This window comes from Quercus suber, unplaced genomic scaffold (assembly GCF_002906115.3).
Source record: "Quercus suber isolate HL8 unplaced genomic scaffold, Cork oak 2.0 scaffold_167, whole genome shotgun sequence".
NCBI classification, from domain to species: Eukaryota; Viridiplantae; Streptophyta; class Magnoliopsida; order Fagales; family Fagaceae; genus Quercus; species Quercus suber.
In genome coordinates, this window is record NW_027071804.1 from 584,838 (window position 1) to 611,330 (window position 26,493).

Sequence of the window (26,493 nt, forward strand, 5' to 3'; positions counted from 1 at the left end):
ATAATTGAACACATACTCATTAGGCTTAGGCCTTTTGGATTAAAGTGTGTCTCTATATGTTATATTAATTACTCAAGAAAGCTCCCCAAGGTATTTATCTCCCTAACAAATGGTATCAGAACTCATGGGCGTGCGGGGCAAAAGTGGCAAGGTTATCAAGGTTCCTTTCGCAGTTGGAGCGAGAATGGGGTGTGTGTACTTGAAGCCTTTTCGCAAATGGTTCAGGGCGGGTCCCTTTCGTAGTTGGAGTGGGGACGGTATATTGCACCAAGCAAGCCCATAAAGCCCACACAAATGATCTTGGAAAAGGCCCAACAAAGGAGCATTAGACTCATACATGAGGGGAAGATTGTTGGGTTACACGTGTGAGTGAAGTTCCATATTGAATAAAGATAAGAAGAATTAGTGGTTAATATAACATAATTAAGCATATACTCATTGGGCTTAGGCCTTTTGGGCTAAAGAGTCCCTTTATATGTTATATTAGTTATTCAAAGAAGCTCTCTAAGGTGTTTATCTACTCAACAACAATATTCTCGTATTCTAGTTCCAAACTTCCAATCCCAATATATTAACCCAAAATTAGCTCGTTAAAAAAAATAACAGCACTTAAATAAAAAACTCATCATATTCTAGCAAAAAACAAAAAAAATTCTCCATTATATTCTTTAAAAAAAAAAAGTAAAAAAAAAAAGAAGAAGAAAGAAAACAGTTTTTTTTTTTTTTTTTTTGAGAAGGAAGAAAGAAAACAGTTGATAGCCTCATAGACAAATAATAATAATAATAATAATAATAATAATAATAATTGATAGGTGAGACTGCATTAAGATTTTTTTTAAAAAAAAATTTCCAAAATTTTTTTTTTTAAATAAAATGAACTGAAGAGTTCACGTGGGGGATTACATAACGCACAAAACACGACGAAAAGGAGAGAGAGAGAGAGAGAAAAAATAATAAAAACTTGGCTTTGGGCCTTTGGCTTTTAAACACACACACACACACACACACACCCATACCAAGAATTTAGATCCACGACTTGTTTTATAAATAATCAACATCTATATATAATAATAATAATAATATGTAAAACTGAGAAAAAATCTAATTAGATTTCAAATTGGAATTTAATTAGAGTCTAATTTTGCGCCACGTGTCCCATTTAATCTAAGTTTAAAATTTTTGTGCCAAGTTAGTTAATTCAATGTAAAAATTGGATTTCAATTAAAGTTCAATTTTGCGACATGTGTCCTATTTAATCTAAGTTTTTTAATTTTTGTTCAAATGAGTTAATTTAGTGTAAAAAATGAGGAGTCCAATATAAGTAAACCATATAAAACATAATTTTTGAATGATTTTATATTTATGAACCTTTTTTTTATAGAACTAAAAACAATTCAAGTTTATAAGTCATCTCTCTCTCTCTCTCTCTCTCTCTCTCTCTCTCTCTATATATATATATATTCCATCTGTAGGGTTATTTTTACGGCCCAAGCCCAAGGAGGTATGGATTCGGAGCCCACTGAGCCCAAAACAATAAATTTTGTAGAGAGTGGGCGAAAGGGCTAGGCAAATAATGAAAATAACAGTATTAAACAGCAACACCAATGAGAGAAGTTGAATTAATGTGCTCTCGGACTAATATGAGTACTCTCTCCGAAGAGATGTTTTTCATTCATAATCTGGGGTTACAATTCCTGGAGCTACAACCCTCTAATATCTCTCTTTTTCTCTTTTTTTTTTTTTTTCTTCCTCCCCACACTATCAGAGGCACCCTTCCTTTATATAGCACTGCCATCTTCCATCTCCTCCGTCCACTTGTTCGTCATCCAGGCACCCACTTGAGTGTATGTCCCATCACCCCACTTTTAGCCTTATGTGAGTGGCGGTAGCTGAGAATGCACTGTTCAGGGGTCTTATCCACATAAATGCGGCCAGGAAGGTAGGTGCTATGCATTAAATGTGGTGGTCGAAGTGTGTCCCCTTACTATTTCTCTGTTCCCGTTATCTTTATGTGTATCCGAGATTCCTTTCCCTCTTGACACCTGTCAAATAGATCACTTGAAACTTCCCTGCTCGTGTTGAGTCAAATCTCTTCGGATCCGAGGATGCAGGACAACTCGGACCAGGAGCATCTCCTCGGATGGTATACGTGCTCACCTCAAGGCATCCCTCTTTGTAGTGGGCCTGACTGAAGGCCTCACCTCCTCGGACGAAGAGCGATCCTCATTTAGGGCCTTGGGCCCAAATAAGTTGGGTTGGGTTTTTCTCCCCCCACACCATCTATTCAAAAAATTTTAATTTTTTTGCCAAATGAGTTAATTTAGTGTAGAAAACGAGGTGTCCAATATAAATAAATTATAAAAAAGCATAATCATATATCTAACACTATATATAAAATCAAAGGAATAGAGAGTTTGAATGATTTTATATTTATAAGTTTTTTTTATTGATATATAACTAAAAACAATTCAAATTTATAATTCATATATATATATATATAGGTAAAGTTTTAAAAAAATCCAATTAGATTCTACAATTAAAGTTCAATTTTGCGTCATGTGTCCTAAATTATTTATTTTTAGAGAGGGTTTGATTTCTTAATTTTGGAATCAAATGTGGGGACCATATCATAAATATCCATTCAAGTGAGTTATTATGTACAAAAGCCAAAGAGTCTAGAACTAATGAACATAAAAATATTTTAAAAATGGAGAATTTACATTTTCTACCTAATAACATTCTTGCAAGACTTTTTAAAGAGTTAAAATATATATATATATATATATATATAAGAATGACTATTAATAATATTTAAATTATATATGTAAGAATTATACTATGCATCTTAATGTGTATCTTTTAAATATATCTATGCATATGCATGGGGTTACAAGCTAGTTTGCTATAATGGAACAGAGCGTAATTAAATATCCACAAATAAGAATCAAACCATCAAGTCTTTCTTATAAAATCTATCAAACTAAAATTTTAACAATAAAGTCTCCAAATACAATTCCAAACAGTTTCAAGAATACTAAACTCATTATCATAAGAAAACATAATAAAATAGTGCATCAACTAACATAGCTCCAAAAGAAGTCTTTAATCTATTGCTCCAATGATCTCCCACCAAAAGATATTCCACCGCTCTAATCTGAAAGGGTGGAGAAAAGGGGGTGAGTTAGAAGCTTAATAAGAGAGTACATAACATTAGGATGTTTCAAAACAAAACAATAGTATCATTAACGAAATATAATCTTTATAAAACATTTACAAATAGTTTTAACAGTAATATAATATATTCTATAAAACTATTAGAAAGAAAACATTTAACTATAACACTATAATCAGTAAATAAATTAGTAACCGCTTTAGTTAGCCAAAATACGCTAACAATAACAACTTTTCCACTTATAAAGGTCAATAACAATAAAACAATAGTTTGATATGGAAAACATTAGTCAGACAAAGATATAAACTGCTAAACATTCGATGAGTGATTCCCGTGGGAAACAATAACACTAACCTCAAAGAGGCAACACTAGCTCCAAAGAGTAAACGATAACGCTAGCTCTGAAAAGCAAACGATAGCATTACACCACACCACAATAACACTACTTTGGCCGTAGGACAACACTTAACCTTGTGTTGGCAAAGGTTGTAGACTGTCTAGCTGACCACTTGAAAACATTCTTTCTTTATCACAATATTGTCAATACAAAACATACATCATATAATGAATACTTTCTAAAAAATATAGTTTTTAAATCATTCTTAACATATACAATTTCAAAATAACACACAATGTTTGTTTTTAGACCTCTTAAAACATAATTAAATTAACCTAGTTAATTAGTCAAGTGATTACTTAGTCAGATTAAACAATTTTAGGTTAACACAAAACAATCATATCATGTAAAGTGCGGAAAATAAAGAACACACGATATGATAACCCAGGAAAACCAAACCGGTAAAAAACCTGGGGAGGATTTAACCTAGCTATCCTCAAGGTAAAACTGAATCCATTATGAAAGAATCGAAGTTTGTACAATAGCGACTTAGACCACTAACATCTTATTGCTACTTTATGTAGAAAACTTACTGACACAACCACGCGCAAGCTCCGAGACCATAGATTCCTTCTTTCTTGGATTCTCCAGCAAGTACAAGCACTCCCGCCTTTAAGCTCTTTAGTGCAGCAATTGAATGATCATCAAGCTCTCAATGAAATCTTCTTCTTGATAATCCTAAGCATGTGTGAAGGCAACCACATCTCAGATCTCACAAGAGATTCACACACACAGCAAATAGAGCAACCTCAAAAATGTGGCTAGGGTTTCCCTTTTATACCTAGGGCAAAACATAAAACCCTACACGTTATATGGGCTTAGGGCTGAGTTGGAAATTCTGCAGAAAAAACATTCTGCTCGACTTTCGATCGATCTAGTCTAATTCTTGATCGATCGAGCCAATCAGAATTGTACACTCAATTCTGCAGTTAACTCGATTACAACTTTACATAAAAGACATACTTTGAGCAAGTCTAAAAAAAGACTAACAACCTGTTTTGATCATGGTTTGCCAACAATACAAATTAGAGTTCTAATATTTTAGTTCCTAAGTATTTAGAACTTAACAAACTCCCCATTTGGCAATCCGTGACAAAACACAAACACAATGCTCAAAGTTACAAATAAAAACTCTTTACAAAAATAATGCCCATTACAAAATAATCAAACCTAACTACTATCCAACAGTTGCAAGTGTAGACAACAGCACGACTAAATTAACCTGTATTAAGGGTGTGCAGAAAATTCACCGACCCGCCAAACCCAACCCGACCCGCGGGGTTGGGTCAGTTTTTAAGGCTTGGTGGGTTGGGTTGGGTTGGGTTACAAAATTTTTTTTTATAGCGGGTCGGGTTGGGTTTGAGTCATAAAATTACAAACCCACCAAGCCCGACCCGACTCACCCATATTTAATATATATTTAAAATATATTATATATTTAGTAATAAGCATCAAATTTTCCATCTTCCACCCATAAAAAAAAAAAAAAAAAAAATCCTCTATCTCCCAACTATTGAATTATTTTTTAAAATAAATTAAAAAAAGTAAAAAAAATTAATAAAATGAAATGTAATAAAAACAAGAACAAAAACAAAGATACAGTAACCAGACAAGAAATGATTATACTTTGTCTATACATTGAGTTATTTTATTTACTTGGTTATTATTTGGGTCAATACTTTTTCCGCCGCTTGGGACCCCTTTGAAACATCCTCAAAGGCATCTGAGACAATTCTTTTACTGGGATTTTGGTCATCTTTCAATGGATTCCAGCACCTGGTGTTTTTCTTTTGTTCTTTTTTTGGGTTTGAAAGCAAAGAAATTGTTTTGAGCTTCTGTGTTTTTGGAAATGTAGAGAGACCCTAGAACTCCTGCTAATTCTTTCTACCTTCAATGCACTTGTGTTCCAAAGACCCGCTTCAAATCAAGGTATTTTTTTTATAGATTTTTTATTTTTTACTTTTTATATTGAAACATATATATTTGGATTTTTAGATAACCTTTTGAATTTTTTGGATACCCATTATCTTATTTAGTCATAAATCTAGTGTGCCGTTGTCTGCTGCGGTGTCACTAACAGTCACTCATTAGATTACACACTTCTAAAATAGTTACATGAACAAAGTGCATTTGTAAATTCATTAGGATAGGCAATAATATATTGTATTTGACATATGAGCAGAAGTTGAAAAGAACAAAGAAGTCTCTATATGTACAAATTTTCAATCAAAAATGTTATTGAATTTTCTAGTCATTCAACTCAATGATCTCATCGATCTTGTCATCTGACCATTCAGTCAATAAAATTTCTATAACATCTGCTCCATAACATATCTGATTGATTTTCTATAAAATTTCTATATAATATATATATATATATATATTTATGTGACTTAGACATCTTTAAATTCATGGCACATGCACTTATAATATCAATACTCTATAATCTATATGTGTGTGTATATATTATATATTCTTCGCTATGTCATAAATGATAATGCTCCTTTCCTGAGTTGCGGCTAAAGCCTATGTCATTTATAAATTAATCACCCTTGCCTTGAGATAGATCATAGATGGTACAAATATGAGCTCAATTTAGTTTTTCTTGCATGAACGAATACCGGAATACATAATTCCTTAGGGGTCTCAATAAAGTTTTTGAATCAATTTTATGGAAGTCTTACAAAAAGAACACCCTACCTTTCTCCTAGCATTAATGCTATATTTAGTTATAAGAGCATGTTTATACTCAAAAATTTATTTTATACTTGAAAAGATTTATTTGTTGATGTCTTGACCTTTTCTGGTTGGTCTATTATCAATGTCAGGTTTAGATGTGGTGTGGACTGATAGGACATTGGTGCTTTACGAGCAGGAAAATTTGTCAAAACTTTGGGATATTCTTGCTGCTTATGCCTGGATAGATACAGAGATGTCGGCTATATTGTCAAGGTGGGTGATTCAAAGGCAGAGATGGAGCTAGGATTTCGAACAAGGGGAGGCGAGATACACTCAAACCCAAATGCTTAAAAAATTTGTTATAACCCAAAGACAACCATGTGTTTTATCCAAGCAACTTATAAAAGAATATATAAGTACATATATATATATATATGTGTGTGTGTGTATTATTTTTTTATCCCAAGCTTCTTTGGGGAACTTCATCAAACACTTAAGTTGCAATTATCCTATGCTAATGTTTTAAGATAAATTTAATAAATCATTTAAAATCCAAACAAAAACCCCGAAAAAAAAAAAAATTTAATGAAATTTTGAATGAAGAAAGTATACTTTTTGTGAAAGGATGGAAGTATTGAACAAAAATAGAGTATGAAAATTAAAAAACAAGTTTTATATATTATATATTTTGCTTTTTCTCATTGGGCCAGGGGGAGCCATTGCCCTCCCTGGTCCAAGCATAGTTCCATCCCTGTTCAAAGGGATGTCTAATCTAATGTGTCCTTAAGGGCTTGTTCACATTATTTGCGAATTGGGATCCATTTTCCAGTGGGTCTTGATAATATGTTTCTACATTCTCATGGCATTCCCATGACATGAAGTTAGCCGTGGTTAGGTCCAGGAAGCTCCTTTGATCCCTCCTCCTCTATTACTAGGTAGAGAGAATTGTCCAAACAACCAATTTTTTCATTAATTTCTTTTCCATTGTATCTAAATTCTAAATCAATGGTTCCATTCCATTCATTCTAATTCAAGGTTTATATGTGGGTTCCAATAATATATATATATATATATATGAGTTACAATTAGTTCAATTGGTAAAATTTTTTGTCTCTTGAATAAGAGATCTAGGTTTCGAACTTTTGCTTACACAAAAAACAATTGGTATCTTATAAGCTTGATGGTAAAGAGCAATATTCATGGAGCGGATGCTATAGATCTAAATTTTATCATTTTTTTTATTTAAAAAAAAAAAAAAAAAACTTCTAATTATTGAATTTTTAACAAACACAAGTTCAAAAATTAAGTGAGCTTGATACAAACTCGAACCTAGCTTCTGCATCTTTTTATATCAAGGTCGATCATTTAATGCTTTGCTTGAATCAATCATAATCCCACACCAAGTGTATGCTAAAATTTGCACTTACAAACGCAACGAAAATAAAAAAAGTAACCTTTAAAACTTTTGGGTCAAAATCAAAATGACCCATTTGATATTCTAATTTGACTTTTTCATTCCACAAAGGTTAGGGTGACTAAATTGCTCCTTTCGTTGGTTGATTGGAGGAGAAATTTTCACTTAATGATTATTATTTTAGTAACTTTTATTTATTTCGGGTATTGTATGAAGGGATTCAAATTTCTCTCTAGGGTCTTCAAACTGCAAGTCATATAATTGTGAGCACATTCTTAAGTTTTTAACTCCCTAAGGCAATAATGCCTAGTAGCTCGATACCGTAACTTAATCTTAAAAAGAGAATACCACCCGAAAGTATGACTTAGTGGTAGAAAATACTTATAATCCATCATATCTATCAATCCAGGAGTTATAAATTTGAGTTGTAGAAAGTCCCACTATAACTCAAACCATCCCATGCTACACGTAGAATTTAAATGAGTGGAGAATATCCTAAATGGTAATAAATAATTTTAAAGAGGGAAGTTGTCATGAGTTCTAAACATGGCACCACCCTAAGGCATGAGTCATATTTTTAAAGTGCGAACTCGTCCACAACGCAATCAATGGGCAAAAACGTTGACCACAAGTGGTATGACGTGGGAATGATTTTCATGTGTTAAAGAATGATAGTGACTTTTCAGCTCAAAGTAAACCTTGTTAGTCATGTTTTTTCTTGTTGGCTGTGACATTTGCATAAATTATTTGGTTACACTGCACGTATAAGTATGCTATGAATTTTTTTTTTTTTTCCAAAGTTCATGAATAAAAGATAAGTCTTTCACTAGTTTAGAGGGAGAAATGAACAGATTTACAGGCATTATTGAGTTCTCTGTAGATCTCTTTTAAAATTTCAAGATTGTAAAGATATTTTATTTTTGAGAAGTCTTGTTTAGACGATTCCAAAGGATAGAAAAGAGAATTTTTTAAAATTTAGAAAAAAATGTGTAGTAAATTGAACATAAAATTTCTGATTTTACATCTTGTCCAACCAAAAAACCCATCACCCCATAGCCCATGAAGGGTTGATTTCTATAATATTATATATTATTTTCTATAACATAATATTATAGTTGCTCTTTCTGTGGTCCGAGTGATACGTTTTTTGTTCAAATAGTAGAATTGAAGTTTGTTAATGATTACCCTAAAAAAAATTCTTGAAGCCGCTATGGTGAAAAATACAATTTACTTAAAATAAGACATACACTATTAGTTTTTATCTTGCTTCAAATCTTCTTTCTTTGTTTGTTATTTTTTTTCCCTTTTAGTACAAGTTGGCTTGAATATGGTTTAAGAGGGAAAATATAAATAATCTAGCTGTTTGTTTTTTTTTTTTAGGCTACTTTCATAGCACCACCCTAAGGCATGAGTCATATTTTTAAAGTGCGAACTCGTCCACAACGCAATCAATGGGCAAAAACGTTGACCACAAGTGGTATGACGTGGGAATGATTTTCATGTGTTAAAGAATGATAGTGACTTTTCAGCTCAAAGTAAACCTTGTTAGTCATGTATTTTCTTGTTGGCTGTGACATTTGCATAAATATTTGGTTACACTGCCCGTATAAGTATGCTATGAATTTTTTTTTTCAAAAGTTCATGAATAAAAAATAATTCTTTCACTAGTTTAGGGGAGAAATGAACAGATTTACAGGCATTATTGAGTTCTCTGTAGATCTCTTTTAAACTTTTAAGATTGTAAAGATATTTTATTTTTGAGAAGTCTTGTTTAGACGATTCCAAAGGATAGAAAAGAGAATTTTTTTAAACTTAGAAAAAAATGTGTAGTAAATTGAACATAAAATTTCTGATTTTACATCTTGCCCAACCAAAAAACCCATCACCCCATAGCCCATGAAGGGTTGATTTCTTTAATATTATATATTATTTTCTATAATATAATATTATAGTTGCTCTTTCTGTGGTCCGAGTGATACGTTTTTTGTTCAAATAGTAGAATTGAAGTTTGTTAATGATTACCCTAAAAAAAAATTCTTGAAGCCGCTATGGTGAAAAATACAATTTACTTAAAATAAGACATACAATATTAGTTTTTATCTTGCTTCAAATCTTCTTTCTTTGATTGTTATTTTTTTTCCCTTTTAGTACAAGTTGGCTTGAATATGGTTTAAGAGGGAAAATATAAATAATCTAGCTGTTTGTTTTTTTTAGACTACTTTCATGGATCCTGAATATGCTAGAAGGTGCTTTAGACTTTAGAGAAGAAAAAAATGTATGTGTTATAAAGAGGGAACAATCAAGTTAACGCCGTTAGGAGTTTGGGATTGAGAATAAAAGGAACGGATTTACAAAAACTATTTTTTATTTTTTATAAAAAAGGTATAAAATACATGTGAAGAGTGAGGAGAGACAAAGAGGAGCAGCATTGCAAAAAATTATAAGACCAAAAACATGGGCCTCCCTCTTAAAAAAAAAAATATATATATATATATATATATATATGTATGTATGTATGTATGTATGTATGGGCTTCCCAACCAATCACACGAGACCTTTTATTAAAGTGATTGGTGTTTCAATTAGGGGTGTGCATGGGTTGGATTTGGTTGGGTTGAACTCATGAGTTGGACAATTTTTTTTAATTAATATTATTGTTATTAAATTTAGCATTAAAACAACACTACCATAAATAAGAGTAAATTTATAACTAAATAATCATGAGCATAACACCAAACCAACACAAACTATATGAGGAGAACTTAGAGTTTAGGTTTTATTTAGGAAGGGGGACAAAAAAATAAATAAATAAATTGTATAATATATTTTTAAATATATATAAAATATATATATATATATTTTTAATTTTAAATATATATTAAATATAAGTGAGTCGATTTGAGTTAAGTGGATTTGTGAATTTTATGACTCAAACCTAGGAATGGCAACGGGTCGGGTTCAGGCCGGGTTTTTCCATACCCGGACCCGACCCGCGGGGCAAGACCTATGGTCCGGACCCGGCCTGTTTAGGGTACCGGGCTTTTTTCAGGAGCCCGGACCCGCCCCAGCTAGGCCCCGTTTAGGAATTGGGCCCAATTCGTGGCCCAACCAAAAAAATAAAAATTTTAAGCCCAGATTTTAATTCAAGCCCAGATTTTGCCTACATTAAGCCTGCATATTCTAATTCATCAATTGAAATCACATTTTTCAATTGACAAGCCCACGGACAAGAAAATAAATGAGGGAGCTTTGAGCAGAGAAATTAAAAAAAATAAGTTTACAAAAAAAAAAAAAAAAAAAAAGAGAAATAAAAGAAAATAAGTTTACAAAAAAAAAAAAAATCCCCATATCCATATGCTTCTTCTATCCATCAATTGAAATTCATCAACCCTTTCTTTCTTATAATATTAGTTTTTCATTTCTTTTTTCCTTTAATACCCGTGTGTGTGTGTGTGTGTTTACATACATCAATTATTGAAATCAAAATTTGGTAAACATGAAAACAAAGTAACTAAATATAAGAATGTCCCAGGCCTTTTCCCTAAACAACATAACTAAATCCGAAGCCCAAAAACTCAACTAGCATCTAATTAATCAAGTGCTCTCTCTCTCCCTCTCTGTGTGTGTGTCTCTGTGTGACAATGGCTTCCAATTCCAAATCTTCAACACCTATGGAGCGTTATAGCTACGATGTTTCAACACAAAAAAAATATAAGCTAAACCCAAAAAACGGCGACAGCTCAGACCTGAAGAAAAACGGCGACAGCTCGACGGGAAGAGTCAACGGCGTGAGCTGAGGGAGAGGGACTGAGGGAGGGAGGCGTGAGGGAGTGTTGCCGTGTCGGAGTGAGGGTGGGGTTTGTGACGATGGTGAGGGTCGTCGTGTCGGAGTGAGGGTCGGAGTGAGGGAGGGTGAGGCGGTGGTGTTTTTTTTTCTTTTGGGTATGTTCGAACCGGGCTAATGTGGGTTGTTGACTGTTGAATGTCTTGCCATCTAAATTTTGGTGGTGTTCACAGTGGTGGTTTCAGATAGAGTGAGGGTGAGGGAGTGTGGGACTATTGGATTGAGAGGGAGGGAGGCTGCTGCTAAAGAGTGAAGGGGAAATGGGGGATTAGGATTAGATTTTAGGTATAAATATATATAGGGTATTTTAGTAATTTCTTTGTACCAGGTTTTTACCGGGTCGGGTCTCAGGTTTTTTTAATAAAACTCGGACCCGACCTGGACCCGCTTCGGGGTTTTTTTTTTTTTTAAACCCATACCCGACCCTATTCCTAATCGGACCGGGTAAAACCCAACCCATTAGGGTCAGGCCGGGCCGGGTACCCGCGGGTCGGGCAAAAATTACCATCCCTAATGAAAATCAATTAATTTGTATTGTGTTCGCATATTTTATACTATGAAATGAAAGTATGTTCAACTTTCTCACTGTCTTCGATAGTGCGACATTAATACATGGTATGGGCAAATGTGTATGCATGTATCTTATAGATTATTTAAAATCATGGTAGAATATGGTTTTATATTGCGTACTAAATATTCTCTTTATTTATATACTCAAAACAAAAACTATCCAACCAAATTACCCAAACCTAAATCATATTTAATCCCCTAATTTAAAAAGAAAAAAAAATACTCGTAGTTTTAGCGTCTTGATGGTGGTGGAAGGCCAATAGATTTCTCTCTCTTTATTTCAATTTTTTTGTCGGTCTCAAGTCTTTTATTTTGGTAATATGTAGTGAAACAATGCGTTTTATTTAACAATTCACTACATTTTTGTGTCTCTCTATCTCTCTTTAGGAACTTATCTGGTTAGTTATTACTATTAGTTCTTAATTATTTTTTTTTCTTTTTTAAAATATTAAAATAGTGGGTATGCTAAAAGACATGAAGAAGAGAGAAAAGTGTGGTGTAAGCTTAGACAATTAATGAGAGACTAATGAGATAACAATAAAATAAGTTAAAGTAAACTTTTGGGTAACAATAAAAAAAAAAAAACTCAATGAAAGGGGTAAAAAAAAATATTAAATACAAAATTAGAGTGTCACTTGACAAGACTTCATGCACTCCAGCATGAGGTTTCTGCTAATCACTAATTAGCATGAGTCTCAAAAAATTTTGTGATAGGACTTTATCATACGTACAAAATAAGCATAGATTTATATATTTTTATTCTTATTTATTTTATAAAAAAAGGCTATTGCTATTGTGTTCATCCTTATAAGAATTCAAACACAGATTAAATTTTCAATGTTTTTGACAATTTTTCTTTGATTCTTTTATAATTTCTATATTGTGTTGGTTTAAATGAATTTTTTCTCAAGTTTTTAGAGGATGGACTTCATTTTTTCATGTTTTCAGAGGACAGACTTCAGTTAAGATGTTCAACTTTTATACACCAAGCATTGATGATAAGTCTTGTACATGGAACAAATCAAGATAAGAAATTAAGAATATGGTCCATTTTAGTCGGCCTTAGCTTGTTTTGTCTAGACATTAATTTTCTCTCTTGCCAAAAGTCTGACTTATTTTAGGCGGAAGTTTCCTTGATTATTACTTGTATACATAATTCTAGGATCATTAAATCGGAATAGGTCCCTTACTGACCTAACCAATTGGAATAGGGTGAAATTTCTTCCCATCCACACTAAACGTTGTGTACACTCCAAATTTTTTCTACATCCCATAATGATACGTTGTGGAAAGGTGTCATCTAAGTCCAACATGATTGAGAGTTGTAGTTGAGACTATGGCCCCGAAGCTTTACTATTCAATACTTTGCGAAAAAAATTAAGCACTCATTTGATGTAACTGGAGACTACAAAATTTGACACTGTATACATTGAGGTTTGTTCTTGATGTTGTGAAATTGCTGTAGGTATTAAAAACTCTAGTTTGATTAGTTGGCAAGTCATGTTCTTTAAGCGTGAAAAGTCTACAATGGAAAATTTTTATGTTCCTACGATAAATATTTTGGAGAGAAAATTGTTAGCCTCCTCATCCCATTGGGACCCCCTATTTATACCAAGGAAAAATGGTCCAATATTCCTGAGTGTGACTTAGTTACATGGAATTTTTGTGCAATTGTGCCTAGATTTCTTTTAAAATTTTAATTATAATTTAAAACTCTAATTTGGTGATTTTTATATGATTTTTGTGGTTTGATTTTGATTTAGTAAAGACGTATTAGCCAAAAGAAACGAAGGTAGACATCCTTATAAGAATTTAAGAACAGATTAAATTTTCAATATTTTTCACAATTTTTCTTTGATTCCTTTATAATTTCTATATTGTGTTGGTTTAAATGAATTTTTTCTTAAGCTTTCAGAGGATGAACTTCATTTTTTCAAGCTTTCAACTTTTATACACCAAGCATTGACGATAAGTCTTGTACATGGAACAAATCAAGATAAGAAATTAGGAATACGGTCCATTTTGGTTGGCCTTAGCTTGATTTGTTTAGACATCAATTTTCTCTCTTGCCAAAAGTCCGACTTATTTTAGGTGGAAGTTTCATTGATTATTACTTGTATACATAATTCTAGGATCATTAAATCGGAATAGGTCCCTTACTGACCTAACTAATTGGAATAGGATGAAATTTCTTCCCATACACACTAAACATGGTGTACACTCCAAATTTTTTCTGCATCTCATAACGATATGTTGTGGAAATATGTCATCCAAGTCCAACATGATTAAGAGTTGTAGTTGAGACTATGGCCCATAAGCTTTACTATTCAATACTTTGCGAGAAAAATTAAACACTCATTTGATGTAACTGGAGACTATGGAATTTGACACTGTATACATTAGGGTTTGTTCTTGATGTTGTGAAATTACTGTAGGTATTAAAAACTCTAGTTTGATTAGTTGGCAAGTCATGTTCTTTAAGCGTGAAAAGTCTACAACGGAAAACTTTTATGTTCCTACGATAAATGTTTTGGAGAGAAAATTGTTAGCCTCCTCATCCCATTGGGACCCCCCTATTTATACCAAGGAGAAAGAGTCCAATATTCCTGAGTGTGACTTAGTTACATGGAATTTTTGTGCAATTGTGCCTAGATTTCTTTTAAAATTTTAATTATAATTTAAAACTCCAATTTGGTGATTTTTATATGATTTTTGTGGTTTGATTTTGATTTAGTAAAGACATATTAGCCAAAAGAAACAAAGGTAGACATCCTTATAAGAATTTAAGCAGAGTCTAAATTTTTAATATTCTTCACAATTTTTCTTTGATTCCTTTACAATTTCTATATTGTGTTGGTTTAAATAAATTTTTTCTCAAGCTTTCAGAGGAAGGACTTCATTTTTTCAAGCTTTCAACTTTAAGAATGAAAAGTCTGCAATGGAAAACTTTTATGTTCCTACGATAAATGTTTTGGAGAGAAAATTATTAGCCTCCTCATCCCATTGGGACCCCTCTATTTATACCAAGGAGAAAGGGTCCAATATTCCTGAGTGTGACTTAATTACATGGAATTTTTGTGCAATTGTGCCTAGATTTCTTTTAAAATTTTAATTATAATTTAAAACTCTAATTTGGTGATTTTTATATGTTTTTTGTGGTTTGATTTAGATTTAGTAAAGACATAATAGCCAAAAGAAACGAAGGTAGACATCCTTATAAGAATTTAAGCACAGATTAAATTTTTAATATTTTTGACAATTTTTCTTTGATTCCTTTATAATTTCTATATTGTGTTGGTTTAAATAAATTTTTTCTCAAGCTTTCAGAGGATGGACTTCATTTTTTCAAGTTTTCAACTTTTATACACCAAGCATTGACAGTAAGTCTTGTACATGGAACAAATCAAGATAAGAAATTAAGAATATGGTCTATTTTGGTTGGCCTTAGCTTGATTTGTCTAGACATCAATTTTCTCTCTTGCCAAAAGTCCGACTTATTTTAGGTGGAAGTTTCATTGATTATTACTTGTATACATAATTCCAGGATCATTAAATTGGAATAGGTCTCTTACTGACTTAACCAATTGGAATAGGATGAAATTTCTTCCCATCCACACTAAACGTTGTGTACACTCCAAATTTTTTCTACATCTCATAATGATACGTTGTGGAAAGGTGTCATCCAAGTCTAATATGATTGAGAGTTGTAGTTGAGACTATGGCCCCGAAGCTTTACTATTTAATACTTTGTGAGAAAAATTAAACACTCATTTGATGTAACTGAAGACTATAGAATTTGAAATTGTATACATTGGGGTTTGTTCTTGATGTTGTGAAATTGCTGTAGGTACTAAAAACTCCAATTTGATTAGTTGGCAAGTCATGTTCTTTAAGCGTGAAAAGTCTACAATGGAAAACTTTTATGTTCCTACAATAAATGTTCTGGAGAGAAAATTGTTCGCCCCCTCATCCCATTGGGACCCTCCTATTTATACCAAGGAAAAAGGGGTCCAATGACTTAGTTACATGGAATTTTTTTTGCAATTGTGCCTAGACTTCTTTTCAAAATTTAATTATAATTTAAAACTCTAATTTGGTGATTTTTATATGATTTTTTTGAATGAGGATTGCGTATTTGTACAACATGTCGACCTGGTCAAAAAGGCAAAGGTGCTAAGTCAATTTGCGTGCTCTCAAGGTGGAAGAAAATTTAAGCCAACGAAAAAGGAATTGACTGCAAAGAGCCAAAGACTCCTGCTCCAATTAGAATCATGGTGACATTCTTCAGTTCAAAGTTTCAAAGGAAAATTAGTGTTACGAACAATAAAATGTAGATTTCCCTGAGATCTTTAATTTTTAAGTTTTAGACTCTCTCGTTTGTCACATGTCATCTATGTATTATACTATTATGTTTGTTTTGCTTCTTTTTACATTGCTTGATTTACATTCCTTTTTGTTTGATTATTGATTTGGGAGACTTGTGGTCCTGTGGAAGACCTGCACCTTGGAAACTTCGTGGAAGAAGACCTTTCAATTTGTGCATGAATGATAATTATTAAATTTGCATGAATTTCATTTTTCATACTATTGTGCCTAAAGACCTTTCAACCCACTTGAGTCAAGTCTTTTAGCAATATTATTAAAGTTATGATTTTTTTTCAAGTTGTAATATTATTCAAGTTACAAGTCTTTTAGCAATATTATTAGTAATATTTTGAATGATAATTTTTTTTCTCCTTTATTTTTCAATTTCCTTTTATTAAAAAAAATATATGACAAATTTACTGCAATGTGCAACATTTTCAGGAATTACTCTTAAGTTTTTAGATTCTCTATTTTCTTCTTCTCAAAAAAGAAAAAAAAAAAGAAAAAAAGAAGAAGAAGAAGCTCTATTTGCATGTGTTGACTCAACTTTGTTTCCTTTTTTCATATAATTACTCACATCAAGTACCCGTCATCTCTTACCAACTAACATTCCCATTTCAACTCATCTTTTTTCTTTCTCATTCAAATATTCACAACCTTTTGCTCTTATATTGCAATGACTTTTCCTACCAACAAAGGAGACAAATGTCGTTTAACTAATCAAATAGTTAAAAGGATTCCCACTTACAAAAGGTAAAGACTTTAGAGATGAGAAAAAAAATTTGTCGCTTGTGAAACCAAACTTTATAGATTGAAGTCTAAACACAATTACATGCTTAAGTCCACTTTATTTTTTAAACAAATACTCTAAAGTTTTCACAAAATTTTTCCTTCTCTTTTTAGTATTTGTGTATTTAAGAAAGAAATCTTACTTTTTGAATAAAAATTAAATATTATTTAAGTAATATTTATGTATAAAAATGTCTACTTATTATGTGGGTAGCATTATTATGTGGTTGTACACCTCCACAATAAAGGGAGTCTTATTTTTTAGTAAAGGGAGTCTTAGAAATTACTATGACTTTTGAGTAGAGTTGTGGTGTGCTTTTGTGCTAAAACTCATTTCCCACATCCTAAGCTTGTGTGTATGTGTGTTTGTTTCTAAAAAAAAATAATTTTTTTATTATATTTTCAAAATTTATAAAATTTATAATGCTTTGGGAATTTTTTTTTTTGAGAAGAATATACTTGCATTTAAGGAAAAAGCAAAAAACTAGCCAAATTCAGTTACAAGAATAGAGTTAATTAGTGGTGGAACATCCTAAGCTTTTGGAAAATATTTAAAAGATGATTTGAGCAATGTATCATTTAACTAATCAAACAATTAAAAAGAACACATTTTAATTTCGAAAAAAAAGAGAATTGATGCACTATTCAGAAGAATATCTATGACTCGGTGGAATTTGCAGCCGAGGCATCATCTCTATGAAAAAACCCCAATTGATCAATCTCAATGGTTGAAATCACAGCTTGATTGATCCTGCTTTTCATAGAGATATGATGCCTTGTCTATTTTGCAAAAGTTATTGTTATTATTATCCGCAATATTATATTATTTTTGAATATACAATAAAGTTATATCTTTCCTTAAATAAATAAATAAATAAAAAAAAAAAAAAAAAAAACTGAAAGAAGAATTAAAAATAAATAAAGCCATGTAGTTTCGCATATAACTCAATTACTGTGATTGAATTTTTAAAAATAAAACTGAAAGAAAAGTAGAAGACTTGGGTTGACTTGGTAGCACGATATAAATGTTCATAATATTCGTTCTATCCCACACGCCGCACTCGCCTATATTCACTCTTTTGCTTCCTTGAAGGCTGAAGGGTATCATCCCATCTTATCAAAATAGGTATTTGTTGTTTAACTTTGAAGTATCAACTCTTCTTCTTCTTCCGTCTACTCTCCTTGCTCTTTCCATCCTCTTTTTCTTCTTCCTTGTCTTCAAACTCACCATGCTCTGCTCTACTCCATTTTAATAACTCTCTGTCTCTTGACAGATCCGCTTCTCCTCCTCTTGATGTAACCAATTCATTTTCTGGTCCTTATAGATCAAATATTCAAATATGTGATAATTCGTATCCAAAGACAGCCTCTTGGAAGGAGCATAAGGACTGCTGTAGTTGGGATGGTGTCGAGTGTGACAATGCGACCCGCCATGTTATTGGTCTTGACCTTAGTTGCAGTTGGCTTAATGGCTCCTTTCCTTCCAACAGTTCCCTCTTCCTTCTTCGCCATCTCAGGTCCTTGAATCTTGCTGGTAATGACTTCTATCCCTCCCTAATTCCTTCTGAGTTTGGCAACTTTAAGACTTTGACTCATCTTAACCTCTCTAATTCTGGTTTTTCTGGCAAAATCCCATATGAAATCTCCCAGTTGTCTTCGCTTGTTTCACTCGATCTTTCTTACAATAATCCATTAATCATCGAAACACCAGTTTGGAAAAGAGTCGTTGATAACCTAACTCTGTTAAGGGAACTTCTTCTGGATGACACAAATATGTCCTCAATTAGACCTAATTCTTTGATGAATCTGTCCTCCTCTTTGACAACTCTTAGTCTCCATGACTGTGACTTGCGGGGAAAACTCGAATATAACATCCTCTGCCTTCCGAGTATACAAACCCTTGATCTAGGGTATAATTATTATCTTGAAGGTTCTCTTCCAAACTCTAATTGCAACAGCAGTAGTTCCCTGCAGTTCTTAGATCTCTCTTTCATAAGCTTTTCGGGAGAATTACCTGATTTTATAGGTAGTCTAAAGTCCTTGAAGAAATTGAATCTCTGTAGTTGCAATTTTACTGGGTCAATTCCAACCTCACTAGGAAGCCTCACTCAAATTACTCATCTGATTCTATCAAGCAACAATTTTACTGGGCCAATTCCGGCATCACTTGGGAACTTCACACAAATTACTTATTTGGATTTGTCATATAATAGATTCACCGGTGAGATTCTATTACCACTTTTTAAATTTTAGGTGTTTTTGGCATACGCATGAACTAACAATTTCTAATTATTGGTGAATATTTCAACAGGTTTACTGCCGTTGTCACTATTGAACTTGCCCAATCTCTCAACGTTATTCCTTGACGGCAATCAACTTGTTGGTCCCCTTCCTAGTCACGTAAGTGGTTTGAATCTAATTGTGCTCTATTTAAGTTCAAATTCCCTAAATGGAACACTGCCATCTTGGTTGTTCAATTTGCCATCTTTGGAGACGTTAAGACTTGATCATAATGAATTTATTGGTGAGATTGGTGAATTTAAGTACAATTCATTGGAGACTCTTGATTTGGGTTATAATAAGCTACAGGGCTCCATACCTAGGTCAATTTCTAGACTTGTGAACCTTACTGATCTATATCTCTCATCAAATAAATTGAGTATTATGTTAGAGTTTGAAATGTTTTCAAAGCTCAAAAATCTCCAATATCTTGATCTTTCACATAACTTACTTAGCATCAACAATGTAACTTTTACCTTGCCCAATCTTCTGCAGTTGAACTTGTCTTCTTCCAACATTAGTGAATTCCCAATTTTCTTAAAAACAACAACAAATTTAGAATCCTTAGACCTTTCCAATAACAGAATTTATGGTCAAGTTCCAAGATGGTTCAGGGATGTGGGGAGAAATTCATTATCATATGTTGATCTTCGGGCCAACTTGCTTCAAGGACCAATTCCCACATTAAATTTTCATAACCTTGGATATTTCTTTGTCTCCAATAACAATTTATCTGGAGAAATCCCTTTTTTAATTTGTAATGCAAGTGCCCTTGAAGTTCTAGACTTGTCTCATAACAACTTTAGTGGCATGATTCCTAAGTGTTTGGCACATTTTATTTACCTCTCAGTGTTGGATTTGCGAATGAATAACCTTCGTGGTACCATTCCAACCACATTTGGTAAGGGAAATAATTTTAGGAATATTAATCTTAATGGCAATCAGTTAAAAGGGCAATTGCCACGATCGTTAGCAAATTGTAGGAACTTGGAAGTTCTAGATCTTGGAAACAATAAGATAAATGGAGCCTTCCCTTATTGGTTGGAAAGTCTTCCCGAATTGCAGGTTCTTGTCTTAAGATCAAACAGATTTCAAGGTAGTATAGGCAATCCTAAAACCAAATTTCCTTTCCCAAATTTGCGAATCATAGACATCTCCAACAATAAGTTTAATGGTTCTTTGCCAAGAAAATATTTCAAATATTTGAAAGCCATGATGAGTGTGGATGAAAGTGAAGTTGGATTGAAATATATGGGAGAGAATTATTATCAGGATTCTTTGAATGTGATGATGAAAGGGTTGTATATTGAGTTGGTAAGAATCCAAACTGTCTTCACAACCATTGACTTTTCAAACAATAGATTCATAGGGGAGATGCCAAAGATACTTGGAAGGCTTAAATCACTCAAGGGGCTCAACTTTTCTCACAATAACCTTACAGGTTGTATTCCTTCATCGTTTGGAAATTTGACCAATCTTGAATGGTTAGATCTCTCTTTTAACAAGCTCAGTGGCGAGATTCCCATGCAATTGGCAGAGCTATCATGGCTTGAAGTTTTAGATCTATCACATAACCAACTTACAGGACGTATACCTTTAGGAAAGCAGTTCAATACATTTGATAATGATTCATACATGGAAAATTTGGGATTATGTGGATTTCCGTTGTCAAGAACATGCAACAACGAGACAAAGCAACCACCACCATCGACCTTACTAAAAGAAGACAATTTAGAGTCTGAAAATGGGTTTGGTTGGCAAGCTGTATCGATAGGTTATGGATGTGGAGTAATATTTGGAACATTGATGGGATATCTTATGTTTAAATTTGGAAAACCAAAGTGGATTGTGAGGATGGTCATATTAGAGCAACATATCATGCTGAGAAGGCTGAAGAATAATGCCTACAGACATGGTGGAAGAAAATAACTGGTCAAAATAATTTGTGGGTAGTTTTGCTAGATTTTTTTTTTCAAGAAGATTCCAAAGTCATGTTGTACAATGTTGTAATTCGTGGAAATGAGTTCGATTTCGTAAAATGGTTGGGAGTCCATGTAGAATGCATATGTCGCAGCTTTTTTCATTTCCAAATCATGGAATTTTTTTAACCATGGAGGAAATTAGGGACATACTGGAATTTGACTCCAATGGCAAAAAAGAAACATACTCTGAATCTGATTCAGACAGCGAAGCCCAGTAGAAAAAATGGAGATCTCCTCCAACTCTTTCCATGTGTCAGAATTTGGATGAAGCTTCTCATTCACTCTCTTCTTCATTTTTCAAACAATGGAAACAACACATAATGGTGATTAGGAGAATATCACCCTTCTTTCATGGTCCCCAATGACATGGGATACCATTCTTTGCCAAGGTATCCTCCTTCTTTACTTACATCTTTGTGTGCCTTTTTCACTTTCTTCTCTCTCTCTCTCTCTCTCTCTCTCTAAATGTAAAGGCTCATTCATAGGGAAATCAAGCTGTTGAGCTTTGTAATTATTATTTATAAAATAAGTATTTGATTTATTCATTTATTTATTTATATATATATATATATTTTTTTTTAATGCAGCTGGTTGGTGTTGTCACTATTGAAATAATTGGTAGGCCCAAGATTCCTTTCCACTTGCATTCTAGTTTTCAGGTATTATAATAATTCTTACTTATCAAAAAAAATTTATTATAATAATTTTTGTATTTTATTGATCTGATTTGTTTTCTTTGGGTGCATAGTTTCTGCTTTTTTTAGCATCAAATGCCCAGTAACATGCAAGGTTGATGCCTCTGATGTTTCAAAACATATCAATAACCTTTGTGCTCTTGAATAGTTCAAGACCTTTGTGTAGACAGTAAGGCCTCGTTCTCTCTTTCTTATTTTTATTGTTGGGTTTGGTACCATATCCTTATATATATTTAAATTTTGCTTTTGCTTTTCATGTCCATTTTTTAATTCTTTGGTGAATGCATTTCTTAATATTTCAATGTTGTGGAATTTATGCTGGTTTTTAATTATACACTTGCTATCTATGTTGAATGTCAGTTTTGTCACTTTTCAACTAAAAAACAAAAAAATGTGAATTCAATTTGATTGAAGATTTAGGATGATTTTGAGATTGTATATAGAAATTTGGTGAGCTGCAAGTCAACTTGTAGGTGTAGACTTGATATGATTTATTCTCTTATTTAAGATCTTCAAGTTTTCATATATGAATGTGGAGTGAAGGTATAAATAAAGTATCTCACTGTATTCTTTTTCTTTTTTTTTTTGCTGTATAGTTTCACTATATACAGTTATAGTGGAAACTTTCCTGGTTTCACTTTGTCTTTTTTTATTTTTCATTCTTTTTCCCTTTTAGCAATAATTGTTTTGCAAAAGGTTAGTTTTCTTCCATGTTTGATTTCAAGGTGCGTCCCATTTTCCCTTGTGATTAATGTATTAAAAGATCTATGCCTTGAAACATGTTGTGAGTAGGATGTAGTGAGATTAATCACATTAAGAAGAAGCTGCTAAACTTTATTTAATCTACTAAACTTTGCAATTCTCTAGGAAATCAGCTTGGCAGTAAATGAAGACCAAATGTTCTGAAATGAAGTTGTGGAAATTAATCCAGCATTCATATTGTATTCATAGCATTCCGTTAGTTGCTGACTTGCTTTGAGAAATAGACTTTCCACTCGAGACAATTTGTTAAAATGGGGCTATCAAGGTGACATGTTGTGTCTTCTGCAAGACCTGTCTTGAGAGCACTTGTTCTTTGCTTTGAGTATCATTTTCCAAAGAGGTTATGGGAGCAAGTCATGATGTCTAATTAAATCCAAGGTAAATGTTTTGAAAGTAGTTATGTGGGGTAAAGAAAAGTGGAAGGAAAATGTTTTAAAAGCAATATAAGAAAACTTGCTAGGTCTGTAGTGGGTTATTGTTTTTGCTTAAAAGAAATGCTTGTGTATTCATTGGCAATGTCAAGTCTGAGGAGGTATAAAGGCCTGGTTTGAGTTTTTCAAGAGAAAAAAATTCTTTCTTAGTTTTATGCTTGCTCTGCAAGTTTGATTCTTTTTAAGTTTAGGTGCAGCTTCGTGTTTTGTGTCTTCTGCTGGTGTTTGCTTATTGTATGGTTTGTTTCATTGATAAACTCATTCATTCATCCCTTTCTTTTTTTTCTTAGAGAAATTTTCCACTTGAGATAGGCTGTTAAAATGATCAAAGTGACGTGTCATTATCAGTTGATTATTAAATTTGGGAGTAGGAATCACCAGTCGTTGCTTGAGTATCCTTTATTAAAGAGTCTACAAGAGAAAGTTAAAGTCTAATAAAATCCCAATTATATAGCTTGCATAAGTGGTTCTGTAGGGTATGGATAGGTTGAAGGGTAAAAGTTTTAAAAGAACCATATGCAGACCTGGTTAATCTGTAGTATTTTATTAAATTTGGTTTCAAAAAAATGCCGTTGTATTTATCGGCAATGTCAAGTCTGAGGATGCTATCCTGCTTTTGATCAGAAGAAACAATGCTCAGGTTGAGTTTGTGGAGAGAGTGAATTTTTTAGTGAATAGTTTTATGTTGTAATTATTTTTAAGTATGGTTCAAAAAAAAAAAGTTTTCTGATTGCTCTGTTTAGGTGTTGCAGCTTTTAGCTGCTGGTGTTTTGTTGTTAGTATAGTTTGTTTACTTTAAAAAAAATCATTCATTTGAAGAAAAATAGTTTATGATTATCTACTATTCCCGTTGGGCCTTGACCATTTTTCTTATTTTCTACCTTGCCAAAAAAACTATGAAAATAGCATGCACTCAAAACTGAATTCCCTTGCAGTCAAACTTTAATGTTCTCACTAAAGTAACACTTTTTTGGCCAAACTTCTCTTCTAATCCTCTGATAATCTGGTTGTTTTAATTTCTTCCCTACACGTTTGATTGTATCAATTTTGTTACTCATCTTTCAAATGAAGACAACTTTTGAGGATACATTTGACTTGATTATGAAAGTTGAGGGATGAAATTGACATAATTAATAGTTCAAGGACCTCTATTTTAAAAGTTGAAGGACAAAAGTGACACAATTAAATGAATAGGGGCAAAATTTGGCCAACACTTTTTATTGATCACATTGCTCCCATGGTTACTGTTTTCAGCATTTTCCGTCTTTTCTTTTGTCATTTTTTTAAACCAAACTTCTATATTTGGATAGAAAGTGCAAGATACTGCAACTTTTGAGATAGGTCTTGGAACAATCAAGGTTCATATCCTTTATGTGTTAAAAGACAGTTCTATACGCTGTGCAAGTGTATATCTTTTTTTCTTTTCTTTTCTTTTTTTTGGGGGGGGGGGGGGGGATTTTTTTTTTTTTTTTCGTCTTTTTTATTATCATTATTATTTTTTTTATAGGTATTATTATTTTTATTTTTATATACACACACATATATTCTATTGTTATGATATTAAATTTAATGTTGAAGCAAATTTATGTGTTTTAGGTTCAACTCTTAGAGACCAAAATGCTTAAGATTTATCGAGGCAGGCCGAATCATGTAATGCTAAATGTGGTAAAATCTAGGAAGGTCTTGTTAATCTAAAGGTTTGGCTTTGTTGTTTCATTTTTCTTTTTAGGTTGTTTGAAGTGTTCATGAGAGTTTAAAACCTCTGAGGCAATACCATAGAAATGTTGTTTTGTGGATCTTTTGCTTTAGCGATGTTCTAGTGAATATCCATGAATGGGAGGATCACCACAAAATAACATACTCTACTTGCCAAATTTTCCTTTCCATTCAACAGTAACAATATATATTTCATTTTTTTTTTCTTTTTTCTTTTTTAGAGTGCCTAGTTTCAACTTCAACACTTGCAGGGACATGTTAAATTATAAGGCAGCAAGTAAGCTCCTCTGCTATGGCATGTACTAAAATTTTACTATTAGCTTTCATTTATGATTAGGAATTTACTTCTTTATGTAAAACTAACTGTTTCAAATCTTTATTTGGCTATCTGTTTGACTAAGAATGCAGAGCTGCTATTACAACAGACTATACTTATGTCAAAGTCATCAAGATGTTACTCTGCTATTGCTAATAGGGTAGGTAACTCATTTTGGTTATGTTCAGAAAAGCGTCTTTGAAAGTGCTTCTAGATTTTGAAGTGCTAAAAATAAGTGCAAGTTTTGAATTCAAACATTAAGACAACAATTTGATTGATTAATCCAAAGATGATATTTGGTCTTCTTGACATGTGTCAACCAATCATGTTAATAGATTTTTTAATATCCACTGTTTTGGATAAGAGAAGAAATTATAGTAACCTGCAGGCTTAACCTTAAGAAAAAGGATATTTATCTGTGCTACGTCTTGTACATTTTCTTTACCTCACTTTTCTTGGCCAAAAAATTAGATAGTTGTTTGTTGAGATTTTGGTTTTGTAGAGTTTATGATATTCCATTGTTTTGGATCTAATAGGTTCGTGCTATGTCTTACTGGGAAAAGAACCGGGCATAATAAGTATCATCATAAGACTACTTAAGAAGCTTGTTGCTGCAAGTTTGGGAGTGGTTGGCAAAGGAAGATGATTTGCAGTTGAAATAATTGGGATTACTATGAGTTTGATCATAAGTCTACTCAAGTAGCAAAATCAATTAGTTTTGAATGTTGCATGTTCTAAACAGTTGAAAGTATTATTCTAGTTTATGTTTTGTATGTATTGGAAAGCACATGGCATATCCGATTATTGATTATAAATGGGCTATAAGGCTATAAGCAAGTATATGTTTAATACAATGGACCATATAGTTTGTGTTCATATTTATTTGAATTTGTATTAGTTCTTGCTTAAGTTTTTCTTTGGTAAGTAAGATAACTTTTATTGTAAAAAGACAACTCCATGTATAATGGACATAGTAGAATAAAAAAGAAAAAATTTATGTTGGTTTAAATCACTGCACATTCAAGTTGTAATTTTTGTTGTTTGCTCATTTCCTACTTTCCTGAATTGGTTTATGTTCTTA

At 32.5% G+C, this 26,493-nt stretch overlaps 1 protein-coding gene across 1 annotated transcript; it reads left to right on the top strand.

The window, feature by feature from the left end:
* The first annotated feature begins 109 nt into the window (after window positions 1–109).
* LOC111989441 (receptor-like protein 6) lies at window positions 110–26,294 on the top strand. Its single transcript, XM_065770043.1, has 10 exons — window positions 110–257; window positions 6,398–6,521; window positions 18,331–19,451; window positions 19,542–21,881; window positions 22,080–22,151; window positions 22,241–22,356; window positions 24,977–25,077; window positions 25,318–25,373; window positions 25,498–25,572; window positions 25,949–26,294. Exons 1-4 carry the CDS (start codon window positions 110–112, stop codon window positions 21,437–21,439), a joined length of 3,291 nt encoding a protein of 1,096 aa, XP_065626115.1. The 3' UTR covers window positions 21,440–21,881; window positions 22,080–22,151; window positions 22,241–22,356; window positions 24,977–25,077; window positions 25,318–25,373; window positions 25,498–25,572; window positions 25,949–26,294.
* The last annotated feature ends 199 nt before the right edge of the window (window positions 26,295–26,493 follow it).